We start from the raw sequence: 18,117 nt of genomic DNA on the forward strand, positions 1-18,117 counted from the left end.
AAAAAATGTCCTGACCTCAAGGCATTTACTTCTATGGGCTGACACCTGGGGTTGGGGCGGGGTGGGGGGCGTCTGGCACACCGTGACACCCAGCCTGGGCTAGCTCTTATTTCACTGATCTCAAAATATTTCTTCTTCTACCAAATCTCATGACCAAGAAGGTCCCTGCCCACTATTTCCCCGAAACCTGAGAACAAATGAGAAAACACTTATTCCCAGGAAAGGAAAATTCAGGATCACTATCCATACTCACCTTTCTTTGGGGTACTTATCCTAATTCTGGCAAAACACACCACCTTCCTGTGTAAATACAGCCTTGGGTCCTCAGTGCCCACGGTGGCCTGGGTAAGCTTCGGCCTGGGAGGCCTCCTGCACCCAGCAAGAATCCTGCCAAGCCTACTTGCTCCAAACCTCTGGCATTTTCAATTCCTGGAAGCTTCTATGGGGGGCCTCTACCACCACAGATACTAGTAACCACCCCAGCTGGCCCTCTGCCTTTGGCGTGGGATAAGCCACCCTGCCCCCTGTGAGGTTTACGCTTTTCAAATACCCTGGCATATCTTTGAATGCAAACAAACAATTGTTAAGGGAAATCCTCCATGACAAGTCTTTGACGTGTAACCCAACCCCTCTGACATGATTTGGTGAAGAATCTTATTCTCAGAGCCGGCAGCTGGCCCGATACCCACTTCACAGCTCGCAGGCAGCAGAGGGAGGGGTCAGCGCTCCGACCACACCAGTCTCCCCGCTTCCTTCGGGGGCCACGGCAAAGTATCCTGGCAGAGCAAAGACCTTTTAAAAGTCACTGATAAGGCTCATTAATGTATCAAAATGTCACTTACTCAATGTGAACCATTAAAAATTATTAGTACAAGTATTAGCAGAAATAGTCATTAAAGTGCAGAAATATCATGAGAAATATCATAGAGAAATGTCCATCACCTTGGAGCTTCAATACCAGCACTGACTTTCTGCTCCAAAACCCTGAGCCTGGTTGTGGCAGGAGGTGCACCCTATGATCTCAACCCAAGGCACCCAGGTCAGAGCTCTGGTAAGCCCCGGGGACTGCAAAGTCCTCACACACAAGGCACAAGCAAGGTCAGCCTTGGCAGAGAACCAATTTCACTCAAACATTTGGAGACAGAAAATCAGTCATTTAACTTATAAATAATAGAAAACATTCAGAAAATAGATAACTAATAAGAACCTGCTATACGGCACAGGGAACTCAATACTCTGTAATGGACTGTATGGGAAAAGAATTAAAAAAAAAAAAGTGGATATATGTATACGTATAACAGATTCACTCTGCTGAACACCTGAAACTAACATAACATTGTAAATCAACTATACTCCGATAAAAATTAAAAAAAAAAAATTTAAACACTAGATATGTTTATGGAGTAGAAGATAAAAGTCACATACATTTTTCAAATTCAATGTTTACAGCTGTGTCCTTCTAATCCCTCAAGGGGACGTATTTTCTCTTCTCTCCCTCCTCTGCAATTTGGGGAGAAACACAAGCCAAGACTGCAGGGTGGCCCAGGGTTGTAACACTCTCCTCCTCTCACCCCACCCCTTTCGGGTCAGTGATGGGATGTGCACTGAATTCTCCAACAAGGGAACCACCACCCAGGCCTCTGAAACCTGAAGGCGGACTGCTCTAACTCATTCAAGGTTAGAGGTATTAGGGGAGGGGATATAAAACCTTTGCTTCTATGGTGGTGAAGCTAAATGCTGGTATTTTTTAATCCATCCATAGAGAAAAGTGATGGGTTCCCTCCACAGGAACTTCTGTGAAGTACCTTTCAGGAGAGCTAGTTCTGTGAGAAAACACTTAAGGCCAGAGGCGTAGAGAAACGGAGAGGGATCAGAAATACGCCAACCCAAGTGCGTATCGATGAGGCTTGATCCCCAGCTCTCCTGTATCCTTGGTCAGATTCCACATCGCCCAAGCAGCATCTCAGAGCAGGCAGAGGCTTGGCCTTACAGGTCCCCAGTAAACCATATTCATGAGGAAAGCTCCAGCAATCTCATCTGCGGGTAGCTAGAAGGAATCTATCAGAGTGAAGAGCACACAGAGTGTTCCTTCTCTGCCTACTGGGGCCAAAACTAGACTAGCAGCTGTTTCACCCAGGGGCTGGGTACCAGGTGTGCCTAACTTAGCCCGTGAGCCTCTTCTGTTCCTGGTGCCCCCAAAGTCGGGATGGCTTCTAAATGTCAGATTAAACATTACTTTTTACCGTGTATACTGGCCAACATGCAAATACACTTAACTTGATAAGTAACTGTGCCAAATTTATAAAGAATTCGTTCCAGCCAGAACTTTATACCTTTTAATAGATGCAATGCTAAATGCAAACACCTTCTGCTTTTCCTAACTGAAAATAAAATATTACCACGTATCTTTTAGAGCAGACATTGAAATAAACACCACCTTCCCTAAACTGAGCAAAGCATAATGACATGTACATGCGTAGGTGATCATGGGGGAAGGCGATAGAAGAAAATAACAGAATGACCTAATAGTAATGTAATGAAATACATATACATTTTTAAAAAGTCTTTTATGTTACTTTTCGGGCCATAAACACAGCCAAGATGTTAAAAATGTGTTCACTGCAATGAAGCCGAGGCCATCATGCGGGCAGCTGTCCAAAGGGCAGTCTTCTTCCTTCAAAAATCCAAAAGGACGACAGTTCCCGCCCCTTCACGGGAGCAGCACAAACGTGTGCGTCGGTCCCAGAGTGGTTCCCTGTCCGCCAGGAAGCAGGCAGGGAGGGGGCCGCCATGATATGGGCAGCCAGGCCCCAGAGACACTCCTCTGCGAGCCTAGGGTTCATGGTGCTCTTCTCGGATCCACGCTCCATTTCAATGCAGAGAAGCAGGTCTCATTTTCTTCCAATATCATTTCTAGGAGCAATTTGCACTTGTCTACAAATGGTGTTTTGTAGGGTTATTCTTGCTGAATTGCAAACAATAAGACAAGACTTTCATCCATTGAGCCTCTGAATCTCTTCCTCTCTTGATAATAAAAGGAGGGTTTCCATTAGAGGAAAAAAAAAAAAATCAGGGAAGCCTCTCTCCAACACAGGACGTAAAAACATGCTTCCCTTTTGCTGAGATGGTCCAGTGTCATAAATGCCCAGGTTGCTGTGATGAGTATGTAGCAAACAACAGTATGCCTGTGCACTGAAGGAGGGTTTTTTTTTTTGGTTCTGCAAATATGAATGTGGGCGTCTGATGTGAAGACATATCTGGTCTAAGTGAGAAAAATATTTTCATTGCTCTGGGAATAGTCACTGTTAACTGAATGCAACAACAAAAAAGGGGAAAAAAAAAAAGAGCATGCAGACCCGAGGGAATTACCAAATCAATTAACAAGTAATTCAGGAACTAATTTCTATATTGCCTCTTAGCACAAAATTGTATCTTTAATTTCTCCTGCAATAAGCATCTCTACGATGATCCTAACACACTGCCGCTGTAAATGAGTTTACAAGGATCTCTTTTTGATTGGCTCTACACCATTATTTCTTCACAGTTCAATGCTACTGTAGCCAAGTACTCTGAAATATTTAATTATACTGGTAGCTACCAGTTACCAATTTGCAAGACCCACAGTGAGTACAGTACATTTTAAAGAACTAGTAATCAACTAATTAAAACCACAGTGAATTCCAGATACTCCAATTACAAACAACTGCTGTGGAATACACTTAGAGAATGAAGGGGAAGATCTTGCAGAAGGTCTGGCTGTACCGTGGAGCGCGGATGCCATCCACCGAAGACCCTATAGCGCTGGTGCTATCTGGAAAACACAACTGCTCTAGTCCTTGGGTGTTGTCCTGTGGCTGCATTTTTAAATATCACATGGGAAGCCCAGTGATAGACGAGGCCAGTCAGCGTGAATGCCACAGGTTTTGGAATGAGGCAGGTTTGGGTTTGAACCTTGTCTCTACCTCTTACTGGCTTTATGAATGCATGTAAGCTGAGCCTAGGCTTTCTCATCTGTAAAATGTAAAGAGTAGCAGCACACAGCCTCCCATGGTTGCTGGAGGATCAGTGAGCCAAGTGGATAAATGCATAAAGGAAAATGGTTCGTATTGGGAACCAGATCCTTTCAAATGCAATGATTTTTATCTCTTCTCTTCCTTCTTTTATCGATAGTCAGATCAAACAGTATGAAGCTGAAGGATCCAACTTAGAAAACAATGGCCAGTTACAATACAATCAAAATATCTGCAAATATCATTTGTTATTTCTATTTTTTTTAAAAAAATGCCCAGGATGTTGGTGTTAATAGTGGAAGGGGTATTGGAGTGAGCATCTCAAGTGATGGGTCCTAGATCCTGCAAGTAATAAAGTATAACCTTGGGTAAGTCATTTAACCTTCTCGGGACTCAGTTTCCCTATTTGTAAAATGAAAATCCCTCCCAGCTTTAAAAAACAGCATGTTTGTTGTGCTAAGACACTGGAATTCCAGGATGGACTTAAGGAGAGCATTGGTCTTTTGGGCAAAAATGGGATGATCATAGGGAAAAATAATTCTTATGGTTGATAGAATTAATGTTAATACATTATATGAATATATACATATATCAATACATATAGAAATACACACATATATATTATTCATTCTCTGAATTAAATTACTTAAGAAAAATATATACAATTTCAATTTTCAAGCAAAATATGATTGGGGACCAAACCCAAACAGACCTTGGTTTAAGGCAGTACCTTTGAAAAGCTACCTTCCTACTTTACACCAACCTGGCACAGCCCCTGACCCCAGCAGCACTCAAAGCGTAGCTGTTGTTTGATAAACAGATTGACCAGTTTTTATATGAAAGACATTGGTAGCTATTGGTCATTCTTTAGGACTGTTGAGAACCCACCATGTGCCCGCCTTCCAAGGCCCACAGCCTCTGGTCACCCTTGAGTTTGGGAGCTGCCCCTCCATCCTCAGACGTCTCACCAGGTCCACTCACACTCCCAACCTGGGCGGCCCCTCCTCACCCTGGGCTCCTCCTCTCCAGGCTCCTCCTCACCCGGGGCCCCTCCAGCTCCTTCTCAAAGGCCCAGCAAATTTCAAAACTGTCCCCTTTTGCACCTTCCCCCCAACACAGGAGGGGCTAAATGAGCGCTTAATCGGTTCTCAGACGGTAAATCAATGGAAGACTAAAAAAAGAAGGAAAAATTCACACCAGGAGGATCTTAGTTGTCCTTTTCTTCAGGCAATGAAATATTTTTGAGTTGCACATATTACTATGCTAAAAGGCTAATAGGAACCTGAAAGTACTAGTTTACGTATAACAACTACCCTTGACATTCCCTTGGTCAGAAGAGGCTTTTCAGGGCATTGAGACGTCTAACTCACCTGATATAAAAGAGGAGAAACAAGCTTTGCTCCAATTACGTACACATGGCGCCTGGGCACTTTATTCAAGACTATGCACATTTATCAAAAGCAAACTCTTCATTTTTTAAAAACCTCTTACTGAATGCAATTTATATTCTTAAACACGTTTCTAGGAATGTCACCACAGCCTCAAAGCATCTCCCTCAGGTGTTTATCAGTAACTCCATCAAAGGGAAGAACAGTAACCTCCAATGAAGAAACCCGGCAGACCCCACCTGAACCAAATAACCAAGGTTGATGCCACCAGGAGTTAGATATTTGGAAAGCCTGTGCCCCCTGCTGAGGGCACAGGGGTGGGTGGTGGGTGGAGGAGGGGAACGACACAAAGCTTCCTGGTGTTCCTGCCAAAAATGCGGAACTTCAATCTATTACAAAGAAAACACCCCAGTACAGATCGAGAGACATACTACAATACAGCTGATGAGTATTCCTAGATGGTGTCAAGGTCACGGAAGGTAAAAGAAACTGAGGAACTGCCTCAACATGGGGGCGGGGGATGAAGCTGACACAGCAACCAAGTGCACGGAGGGAGCCTGGCCTGCATCCCGGGATGGAATCCAAGCAAGGTCTGCAGACAGAACAGTGTGGTACCCGAGTCGTCTTCTGCTTTGATACCTTATAGGGTCACGTAAACTGTTCACATTAGGGGAGCCAGGTGCAGGGTGTATGGGAACTCACTGTACGATTTTTATAATGTTTGTACATGTCTAAACTTATCTCCTGATAAAAAGTTAATTTTTCTTTTTTCGGCCACACCTCACGGCATATGGGATCTTAGGGATCGAACCTGCACCCCCTGCAGTGGCAGCACAGAGTCTTAACCACTGGACCACCAGGGAAGTCCCAAAAAGTTAAAAATTTTAAAGTTCTCCTTTAAGCCCACACCAATTTACTTGCTTGTTTCTATTCATCCAATTTTAAACCGAATGTACGTATATTTTCCTGTGCTAATTATTATAAATACAGTTTCATGCTTTCACTTAGTATTTTTTAAACACTTCACACCTCTAAAGGGCCTTCAAATTGACCATTTTAGAGGCTGTTTAGTTGACAGTCATTAATTTAACTCCTTGCGTGTTGGGCATTTGTAGTTCCTGGTATTTTAACATTATAAATAAACCTGCTACGAACATTTTTGTACACAAGATTTTTTCCCTTTCTCCGAGTAAATTATCCCCTTGGGATAAATTTCTAGGAGAAAGATTACTGGGACAAAGTGAATATTTTTTTTTTATGTCCTTTATATACTGCTAGATTATCCTCCAAGAGGGTCAGGCCAATTTTTAGTAACACAGCAATGCATTTCTAAAACTCTGTTTCCCCCTAATTTTTGCTAAGAGTAGAATTTTATCACATTTTGTTATTAATAATTATGAACCTAAGTATAAAATTATTTCTCATTGTTTTAAATTTCTAATAGTTTAGGTATGAGCAAAGAAAACCCAAACGTCCATCCATGTTTACTTCTTTCTTATGGTCCTTCATTTCCAAATCACCCCTTGTATGTTACTCATATTCCTCAGTAGTATGTTGCCGTAGCTGGCATATTTATATATTTCCATAAAATTCATGTTTATGCTTACTAAAAACAATATAAATTATTTTTCTACAGAAGAACTTCTTGATGATAAACATAATCTTTTGGGGGACAAATTACAATCACAAAGGCTATGGTTGATGTAGGCTGAATAACAGTAAAAATCTGGCAATTACAAAAACACTCAAGTGTTACTAAAATTTGCCAGTTTGACATGAAACAATTTTTATAAACAAAATTACATAATGAAGACATTTATTTAGACGAAATTTCTTCCGTAGTAAAGAAGTTTTACAAGAAATCACTTTTCTAAAATTATTTTGGGCACTGACAAAGGTTTTACTCTTTGAAGATTAAGACCTATTTCTTGTGTTTCACCTAAATAAAGTATTCTATGTACATGAATCGCAGTTAAATTTAGAGAATGTTGGATTAAAAATTATTCTGTATCTTAAAATATAACAGCGTAGAGTATGACTTCTCCAATGTAACATATTCTTTAAAAGAAACAATATTGTTTTGAGGGAAAGAAAAACATTTTACACTATTGAGCTACTCCATCTACTACATATATACTTGCCAACCTACTCACCCTGCTCTGCGGTCACTCAGGAGAAGGGCACCCTCAGAGAGCATCCTCCCCACCCCCACCCCACCCCCACCCGCTCCAAAGCATGTGAGAGGGGAGAGCAGGAAGGACGCACGTGTCTATACATCTGGGAAGACAGAGGTGAGACCCTACCTAAGGCCTGACAAGGTGTCAGGGGAGGGTGAAGAGAAAACGCCACATCTCCTTGGGGACAAGGTATTCCTGGAACAAAAGGCACGTGACATGGGCCCTGAGGACAGGAAGACTGTGACAAGCATAGACCACAGGGACCAGCCAAAGCTGGGAGCCCTACATGTGCAAGGAGGGAAGGGAAGGAGCCCTAAGGGAGGCCCTGTGCCAGGCCATCTTGTGATGCTGGCCTCTCTCGTGAGCCGGCACTGACCTACTGGTCACACTCTGGGCGTGCAGGTGGCCCTGACGCAGCTGCAGCTCAAGAACCACGGTCCGTCCAGGTGTCAGACAGTACATGCTTTAGAGGATGCCCCCCCACCCTTAAAACATCCTGCCCTGCTGGGACCCCAGGAGGAGAGGATACCATTGACTTGATTTTTGATCAGGTTTAGAAAATATGGTCATTACAGGCACAGATTAAACCAGGAGTGGATGGGACAAGGAAGGCTCTTCTGGCAACATATTCTAGAACGGGTCCCCAACCCACGGGCCAGTACCGGTCCTCGACCTGTTAGGAACCGGGCCACATAGCAGGAGGTGAGCGGCGGGCAAGTGAGCAAAGCTTCACCTGCCGCTCCCCACCACTCGCATCACCACCTGCGCCACCCCACTCTCCCGCCACTCCCACCCATGGAAAAACTGTCTTACCTGGTACCGGTCCCTGGTGCCAGAAAAGGTCGGGGACCGCTAGTCTAGAGGACTCCTGGGTGTGAAGCCCAGCGCTGCCACCTACAGCTCTGCAACCTTGGCTGTGTGACCTAACCTTGCTAGGCCTCGGACCCCTCACCTGTCGCTGGCAGTGAGCTGTGTCTGAGGTTGGTGGACAATGAAGTGACGTTCCGTGATTAAAACATCTAATATAGTAACGGGTGCACAATAAGCGCCCAGGAGGATTGCCAGCATTCTTATTATAAATCTAACACAACGACCGGCAATCTGGTCAACTGTGATGACTTTCTAAGCAGATGGCAATGTCACCAGCAAATACAGTGGGGTGTGGGTCTGCTGAATTGGGAAAGACGAGATCTGGGAAGGCGCTGAAGTTGTTAATAGTATTTTTTGAAATTGAAGTATAGTTGATTTACAATGTCATCTTAGTTTCAGGAGCACAACACAGGATTCAGTTTTATATCCATATATCTATCTATATCTATATCTATATAGAATATAGAATGTATATAGGTATAGATATTCTTGTTCAGGTTCTTTTCCCTTATACATTATCACAGAAGTATTGAGTATAGTTCCCTGTGCTATACAGTAGGTCCTTGCTGTTACCTCTTTAACACAGAGCAGTGTGTATGCGTGAATACCAGCCTCCTGACTTATCCCTCCCCCTGCTCTCCCTTTTCGTAATGATAAGTTTGTTTTCTAAGCCTGTGGGTCTATTTCTGTTTTGTGAATAAGTTCATTTCTGTTTTTTTTTTTTGGGTCAGATTCCATATATAAGTGATATTTTTAAATGTTTCTATTTCACCAGTCTATAAACATAACTATAATCTTAGGTACTTTACAGAAAATGTTTCACTGATAACATATTTCTTAAACCTACAAATCCTTCCATGCCTGTTTTATAATACTTCAGCAAATTTCTACATATTTCATTATGGCTGTAGGCTTTGGTACCAAGGGTTTGAAAACATGGTCATCGGTACATCCGTTAAAAAATACACTCCCTGACTCTCTTGCACTATTGGTGGGAATGTAAATTGATACAGCCACTATGGAGAACAGTATGGAGGCTTCTTGAAAAACTAAAAAATAGAACTACCATATGACCTAGCAATCCCACTACTGGGCATATATCCAGAAAACACCATAATTCAAAAAGACACATGCACTCCAATGTTCACTGCAGCACTATTTACAATAGCCAGGACATGGAAGCAACCTAAATGTCCATCAACAGATGAATGGATAAAAAAGATGTGGTACATATATACAATGGAATATTACTCAGCTATAAAAAGGAATGAAACTGGGACATTTGTAGAGACATGGATGGACCTAGAGGCTGTCATACAGAGTGAAATGAGTCAGAAAGAGAAAAACAAATATCGTATATTAACACACATATGTGGACTACAGAAAAATGGTACAGATCAACCGGCTTGCAAGGCAGAAATAGAGACACAGATGTAGAGAACAAACGTATGGACACCAAGTGGGGAAAGTGGGGGGGGGGGGGTTGTGGGGGATGAATTGGGAGACTGGGATTGCCATATATACATTACTAATAAGAAAAAAATATCAAATTGTATACTTCAAATATATGCAGTTTATTGTATGCCAATTGTATCTCAATAAAAGTTCTTAAATAAATAAACTCCTTGAGTGAGATGCAGGAAGGGAAATATGTTTTTGCTACTCAAATCTATTGGACAAAATATCACTGTCTGGTGACCTTCCTGAGAAAGGGGCTATAAGGACGTCTGAAGACATCGTCAGAATTTCTGGGGCCAAAGGCTCTGGAGTGGGCCGCCGGTGGAGCAGTCATGAGAATGGAGCCTGAGTGAGAAGCCAGGGCCCGGCAGCATCAGCTTGCTGAGCTGGGTGCCCTCCTCCAGTTTTTGGAAAAGTGTCCAGTCAAGCAGCCAAATGTCTCGGAAGGTTGCACTGTTGCTCTTTTTACACAAAACACGACATTTTAAAAAAATTGAGGTATAGCTGACTTATGATGTCTCAGGTATATAGCAAAGTGATTCAGTTATATATATATACTTCATTTTTCTTTTTCACATTCTTTTCCAATATTACAAGATACTGAATATACTTCCCTGTGCTATACAGTAGGTTCTTCTAGGGTTATCTGTTGTATATATAGTAGTTTCTATATGTTAATCACAACCTCCTAATTTATCCATCCCTTATTTTTCTTTCTGAGCCCATATGGTTTTCATCACCACTGTTGAACTATTAAAGAAAATAAACAACCTTTAGGTGAAATGATCACTACCTCAGATACCATCCCAGCTCCCGGATTATGGATACACAGAGGACACACTGAGTTGTAAAAAGACCTTCCCCTCTTGGAAATGACATCATGTTTGCAGGCCGGTTTAAAGTGTATAAAGCCCTTCATCGTGTATTACTTTGTATCACACTCCTGCAGCCCTCCTGACCCAGGGAAGGATTAGGTTAAATTGCTCTGCAAATTTATATTTAAATTACAGACTTTGTATTTCAGTCAGTGTCATTGCTTTCAGCATTGTGTACGGACCCGACTGCCATCCACCTGCATGGGCCAAAGTGTCAGGGGGCGACGGAGGGTCTGCCCTACTCATCAAAGACAGACAACCGTAAACTCCAACGCAGGCATCCGGACATTCCAAAGGGCTTTGCCAAAGACACGATGATATCTGAGGAGTCAAATTAAAAGCACGTGATGCCCCCACCTGACCCATTAAATTAATAACCATAATTGACTGAGTCTGTTGTGAACCAGGCCGGATGCAATCCTCCCAGGGTGCTGTGCACCCAAGTGAGGTAAATTAGCTTTCGGGGCACCGGGTCTGCGTCAGTAAATCACCTGCTTCTGGGGAGTGGGCTGGGGGCCCACGGGTGCCTGGCAGAGCTGATTTGCCACACGGGTGAGCAGTGCGTCCTCAGGGTGCTGGTGCTCACAGGCCCCTCCGTGGCCAGGGGGGAAACAGCATCCCCGGTGGACGCGACCCCGAGGGATGAGCTCTCCCTGCATCCTGGCACGAGGGCACAGAGGTCCATTTCTTTCCTTTCCAACGTCTCTAAAGTTTCCGCCTGGTCCCCAATCTTGTTTCCTCCAGGAAAGCAGACGATGGCTGGGCGGCCAACCAGCCGGCCGTGAATGGTGTCAAACTTTCCAGAGACACCATCTGTGGGGGAAAGAGCCACCCCGGCCACTGTGTCTCTGATGCCCTGTTAAGGGCTTTCCCGTGACTTCAGCAACTGCAGCAAAGGCCCTGCTCCCACTGGTTGGCTCTCTGCCCTAGAGGTGGCCAAGGTCCATCAGGGTTCCAGGTCAAAATTAAGACCTTAAAAAAACTCACATGAAACCAACAAGAACCTGTTATATAGCACAGGTAACTCTACTCAATATTCTGTGATGACCTATAAGATAAAAGAATCTAAAAAAGAATGAATATATGTATAACTGAATCACTTTGCTGTACACCTGAAACTAGCACATTGTAAAACAAATATAGTCCAATAAAATTTTAAAAATGAAAAAAAGTAGTAATAAAATAAAATGCTCCCAACCACTTAAGTGAAAAAAATTAAAAAGTCACATGAAGACACTTCGTGTTTGGTGTTTCCCTGGAGCATCCCAGAATTAAACAGCTGACCCGGGTCTCCAGCAGCACCTCAGGTCCAAGTTCCGAGGAGGTGTGCCTGGGCTGGACTGGGCAGGGCAAGAGCCAAGCGGAGTGTGCGGCCTCTGAGTGCCCATCACAGCTCGGGTCCCTGCACGCACCTCTCTGCCGGCATTTCTTCAAGGTCAACAGACTTGTTTCTCTCAAAATAGCAACCAGTGGACAAAATACATAAAAAACTTGTGAAAGCAAGAAGCAAGCGGATGCAGTGCTTTGCCCATGAATCTCTAAAAGCTCACGGTGAGTGCTGCCAGCACTTCAATCTTTAAGAAACAAGCCACCATGCAAGGGGCACCCCAGCCGTGCCTGCGACAGTCCTGTGGGGCCCTGCTGAGGGGGTCCGCACGGACAGTGAGGGGTCTTCACTGCAGCTTGATTTACAGGGCCAGCCCCGTGCTCTTCTGGGATCTCCCCTCCTGCCTACCTGGGAATGCCCAGCCCTTAGGGCCCAACTGTGAACTTGGGATGCATGTTCACGGCCAGATCAACATCATCAGTCTGTCTGAAGGGGGGAAGGACAGACCCCCAGACAGAAGCATAATAAAGCAGGCAGTGTTCTTCACTCTTTGAAATCCCACGAGACAACATTTAGTGAGGCATTTCCTTGTTTCCCGTTTGTCCTCACATAAAAGACACATACAGGTAAGCTCACAATTGTGTAAGCAGGGCAAGACACACTAACCAAGATTTAAAAAATTCAAACGTTCATCGTCTAGTGTATGTTACTAGGTGCGAGGCGAGGCCCTGAGATCTGTTTTCGCAGCGTGAACCGCGGGGGCAGGAGGAGGCCTGGGAAGGCAGAGGCCAGGCTGAGGCTGAGGCTCTGGACCATAATATAGAGATTAAAAAATGCGGAAGGGAAAGAAAGAAAAAAGAGCACACAGCTGCTGTCCCCCAAACAGACCTCCCATCTGCCACCCACGATTTGCATGTCACCTTCTCCGGGCTCATTTGTACTTCATTAACTGCCATTGACTTAACAAGATTTATGCAAATGACACCATAGGAGCTCCCTAACTCCCACTGCAATCAAGTGATTATGTATGTACAACTCTCCACAGCAATGAAAAATTAATACGTGACAAGCCCACTCGCCGCCAAGCCGGGCCTCTGGCTTTTTCTTTTTCTTGCTTTGCTTTTTCATTTTTATTTGAATAGCGCGTTTCGTCATAGTTAAGAAGAAGAAGGAGAAGGAGGAGAAGAGGAGAAAAAAGAAGAGGAAGAAGGAGGAGGAGGAGGAGGACAAGGGGAAGAAGAGGAGGAAGAAAAAGAACAACTCTCAAACTAATCTCCACTAAGACCTCAGAAAGGACCAAAAGAAGCGGAGGTGAGCCCAGGTCCTCAAGAAATGGACTTATTTTGCATTGATGAGAAAGCTTTCACGGGGGAAGGAGGGGAGAGAGGATCACTGCCTGCCGTGACCGGGCAGCTCCCACACTGGGGGAAGAGGCGCCGTCTCACAACAAACGGACAAGCGGTAAAACATGAGCCAAACGTGGTTAAAACAACCCACTGACATGTCTGATGTGTAGAAACACGAGTCAGGCTGCAGAGTGTGTTGAAGACGGGCTCGCCTGTGTCCTAAGCCACCCCCAACAAGATTCTGTGCAGAGCGGAAGACAGAGGCTGTGATGATCACAATTCCCGGCCCAGCCCAGCCCAAGGTCGCAGAGGTGCAGGATGATTTCTCTGCCGTTCCGCAAAGGTCCATGAGCTGGGGTTCGGGGCCCCGACACGCAGACCAAGTCCCGAACTCAGGCTGAACGTGCAGACAAGTTGTTGGATGCTGGTGGGAGGGACAGGTAATGGGGACAGGATGAAGGGACCCCCGGCAGATGCGTGAGGACCTGTGTCCTTGGAGAAGCGTGAGGCTGCAGGCACATCTCAGAGGTTCTCCACAGGCAGGAGGCATTTCTGTCTGGGGTCAGGGGTCACACATTTAATTTAAAGCACATAACTTTGCTTCCTGAGCTTTCTGAAGGCTTTTTGCCAACAGGCAGTGTACAGCACACAGGCGCAGGGGCAGGGGGCTGGGGCCCAAACCCTGGCCCCACAGCTTCCAAGGTGCCTGGTCTGGAAAGCCTGCCCTATGTGGGTTTAACTTAAAAATAAGGATAACACAGCTACCGGAACGTGGCAATGTGGAGGGTTCAGTGAGAGGCTGTGTGAAAAGAGCTTAACGAATACTAAGCAGTCACTCAATTGTTCCAGGTCCGCAGTGTCTAGAACATTCCGGCAGGCGCTGCCCCACTGGGCTCCGTCCTCAGCAGTCTTCTCACTTCATTGCTATCAGTTGAAGTCCTCACTGGAAGGGTCAGGAATTCAGACGACCTCTAATGGTCTCGGTTCCTTTATAAAAGTACAGATAGATCTATATGTCTGTGTGCAAACCCACAGCAAGGCTCCGACCACAGTGTCCTGGGCATGACGGATCTGAAAAGCTGATTTTGTTGGAATCTAAAAACTCTCTCTGGAACCTCCACATCTCAGTGTCCCAAAGGACTCGATATCATGCAGAGCCCATTTCCAGATAGGACATCTGAGGCCAAGCACATCCTGCCTCGAGGGGACTCTGACCGGCCAGGTGTGGTCTTCGGTCCGTGACCACACGTGGAGGGCAGCTACGAGGGAGACGTGCCACATGGGCTGCCTGTGTCACAATTCTCCAGGAAACCAGAGCATATTTAGAGTTCGACTGGATTATTTTGAGCATTCACAACTGAAAGCTTCCAAGAACTGGATATACTCATTTTACGCTTGACGGTCAACCCCCACCAGCACACGTATGGAAAGCCTGGCCTATGAGGTGAGCACCTCCACAGAGGAGCAGGGTACAAACTGAGTGAAGGCCCCAAATACCCCAGGGGCCCGCCCGGCTGGCGTGGAGGCCAACACTCCCACCTGAATCACAGGAGACGTGAACTAAGGCAATGGTCTAGTATTATGTTCTAATATTCCCAAAGGGAAATGTCCCAGGACCAATATGTTAAGTGAGAGAAAAGTTGAATGAGTTTTCTAATTCTCGTTGAAACAGCATCAATAGAATGAAAATTACACATTAAAATTACCTTAGGCAGACAGTTAGGGTTATAAAGAAATGACAAAGAATAAGCAACTGCATGCTTGCATCTCTACAGTAGAGAAGCCATTAAAGAGCTTTCAAAAACAGACTCATAGGACTTCCCTGGTGATGCAGTGGTTAACAACCCACCTGCCAATGCAGGGGACACAGGTTTGAGCCCTGGTCCAGGAAGATTCCACATGTCATGAAGCAACTAAGCCGGTGTACCACAACTACTGGGCCTGAGTTCTAGAGCCTGTGAGCCATAACTGCTGAAGCCTGTGAGCCTAGAGCCTGTGCTCCTCAACAAGAGAAGCCACCGCGATAAGAAGCCTGTGCAGCGCAACGAAGAGTAGGCCCCACTCTCCGCAACTAGAGAAAGTCCCCACGCACAGCAGTGAAGACCCAACGCAGCCAATAAATAATAATAATAAAAAAAAACAGGACTCACAGAAATAGAGAACAGACTTGTGGCTGCCAAGCTGGATGGGGGATGGGGGAGGGAAGGACTGGGAGTCTGGGATTAGCCGATGCAAACTATTATATATAGTATGGATAAACAACAAGGTCCTTCTGTACAGCACAGGGAACTATAGTCAAAATCCTGTGAGAAACCATAATGGAAAAGAAAATGCAAAAATATATATATATGTATAACAATCACTTTGCTGTAGAGCAGAAATTAAACACAGTGTTGTAAATCAACTATACTTCAATAAAAATTTTTTTAAAAAATTCAAAAGTAAAAAAAAAAAAAAGAAAAAAAAAGAACAGCAAACAGGAGGGAAGAGGACTTTTCTTTAGTGGTTCTCCATGCCAGCTCACACATCGGTTCATCAGCTACCCAATGTCTAAACGCATCTTGTGAAAACCTCGTGGACTTCCTGCTCTGGTCTCACCTGTGACGCTGGGGCCCAATCTGTCCTGTCCCTCCCCCACCTCCATGCAAAAATTGCCCGGCCCCCAGCTAAAGCCGCATTCCTACTGTTTCAAATAGGTGAAACTATACTGTGGAAAGACTCTAGCCCTTTTTAAGGGTGGCCAGTGCGAACACGAGTTCCTACAGGATTGATGAAATGGTCCAGGTACCCGCAGAAGAGGCAGAGCTGTTATCCTGCCCACAGATTCCTCTTCCCCTGAAGCAGAATGCACTCTAAATCAACTGGCCTTCTTTTTTTTTTTTTTTTTTTATTTATTATTTTGGGGGGGGTACACCAAGTTCAATCATCTGTTTTTATACACATATCCCCGTATTCCCTCCCTCCCTCGACTCCCCCCCCACCCCCCCTCGATTCCCCCCCATCCTCCCCCTCCCAGTCCTCTAAGGCATCTTCCATCCTCGAGTTGAACTCCCTTTGTTATATAACAACTTCCCACTGGCTATCTATTTTACATCAACTGGCCTTCTTTAACAAACTGAACGATGGCATTTCCAGAAGCCATGTACCGGGCTGAACATTTTATTTTTATTTTCCTGGGAACTATCCCAGCAAAACAGGTCCTGTGAATTCCCGTTTTACTTGAGACATAAAGTAATTGGGTACCCGGCTTCTGGGCTAATGAAAACCGATTTCAGGCTAGCAACAGAGGCCAAAACAAATGCCTGCATGCGAGTCCTGTTGTGTAATGAGGAAGTTTAATTAAGGCCCCACATTACAGCTGTAAATGTTCCTTTATATAATAAGGTCTAAATGAAACTGAACCTAATCAAAGTTACAATTCCTTCATTAGCAAATTACAAACAAGAGCACACAGCTGACACACCGGCTATGATTATCACAACTAATTGCCTCGATGTTACAAACCAGCCTGAAACAGTGTTCAGATGTCCGTCTGCGAGAGCAAATTAGGGCCACGTCGGGCTATTCCTGTGATCACAAGGGGCTCTTGTACGGCGATCTGATTTACCCCTGTCGACTGGCGGCCAGCGGCCCAATCAAAGCCGAGCTACAAAGGCAGCCTTTGAAGCCAGCACAGCCTCGAAACACACTCCATATGCAGGCGGGCAGACTGCACTTCATTAGATCTGTTGTCACATTTCCCCTCTTCTTATTCTAATGATCCTATTTTAATACACACAGGAACCTCTTCTAATTGATGTCAAGTGAGTGACTTCTACATTCATCAACAGAGCACATCAAACAAACCTTGGCGCAGGAGCTGGCATCACAGCGAGGAGAGACCCGGGGTGTGTCTCCAGCTACGGGGACGGGAAGGGGGAAGCGGCATACCTGTTTAATTGGGATGGCTCGACCGCTCCCAATGCTGTCCGCCCGACTCTCCAGGCCTTTCTTCTCTTTGTCTGGGTCACTCCCTTTCCGTGACTGCAAAGCAAAAATAAAGTTAGCATTTGGGGAAGGGCTCTGGTCCACAGATCACAGAAGGGAGCCCCCATCTGCGTGGTTTCTGCGAAATGCATACCTAGAAGCCCTGGATGAGCTATGGGTGTACCCGTGTGCGCACACACATGCCAGGAGCAGACTGCTGGGGCGTCCATCTCCACCAAGACAGCATGGAACAGGGAATTTTCCAGACTTTACTTCCTACTTTTCCACTGCAAAATTATCTCTTAATTCTTTTGCAAAGAGTTCAAAATTCAATTACTAGAAACCAATGGACCATATAGGGAAGTAACACCCAACAGGAAAACACATTCTAAAGCTGCAGTTAATCCAGCCGAGGAGAAAAGGACTCCTCGCTGCCTGTTTGGGAAACCTATGACATAAATGTGTATATTTAATTAACATCTGAAGGATTTAAAAAATTCTATTAACAGCTCAGCTGTGCAATCCAACGGGACACCCTTGATTCGTATCAAGGTGCCATTAAGGTTCCTTTTTATTGCTTCTGGATAGTTGGCAAAGAGCAAATTCAAAGTTAACCTAGTGTAAGATACCACAAAAAAAGGGGAAAAAAGTTGAAATTATCTTTTGGGGCAAAACGTCAGTACTTTGGGGAAAAAGGAAT

The 18,117-nt window shown here is 44.8% G+C and overlaps 1 protein-coding gene across 5 annotated transcripts in view; it reads right to left on the reverse strand.

Annotated features, from left to right (window-relative positions):
* The window catches only part of AGAP1 (ArfGAP with GTPase domain, ankyrin repeat and PH domain 1), a 549,901-nt gene that overhangs the window by 260,415 nt on the left and 271,369 nt on the right, over positions 1-18,117 (reverse strand). For all 5 annotated transcript variants that reach the window (XM_057744262.1, XM_057744263.1, XM_057744261.1 and 2 more), the window contains one exon: positions 17,382-17,474. In XM_057744262.1, the coding sequence (XP_057600245.1) occupies positions 17,382-17,474 (93 nt within the window). The remainder of the gene's footprint in view (positions 1-17,381; positions 17,475-18,117) is intronic.

The sequence above is a fragment of the Hippopotamus amphibius genome, chromosome 8 (assembly GCF_030028045.1).
Source record: "Hippopotamus amphibius kiboko isolate mHipAmp2 chromosome 8, mHipAmp2.hap2, whole genome shotgun sequence".
In the NCBI taxonomy this organism is placed as follows: Eukaryota; Metazoa; Chordata; class Mammalia; order Artiodactyla; family Hippopotamidae; genus Hippopotamus; species Hippopotamus amphibius.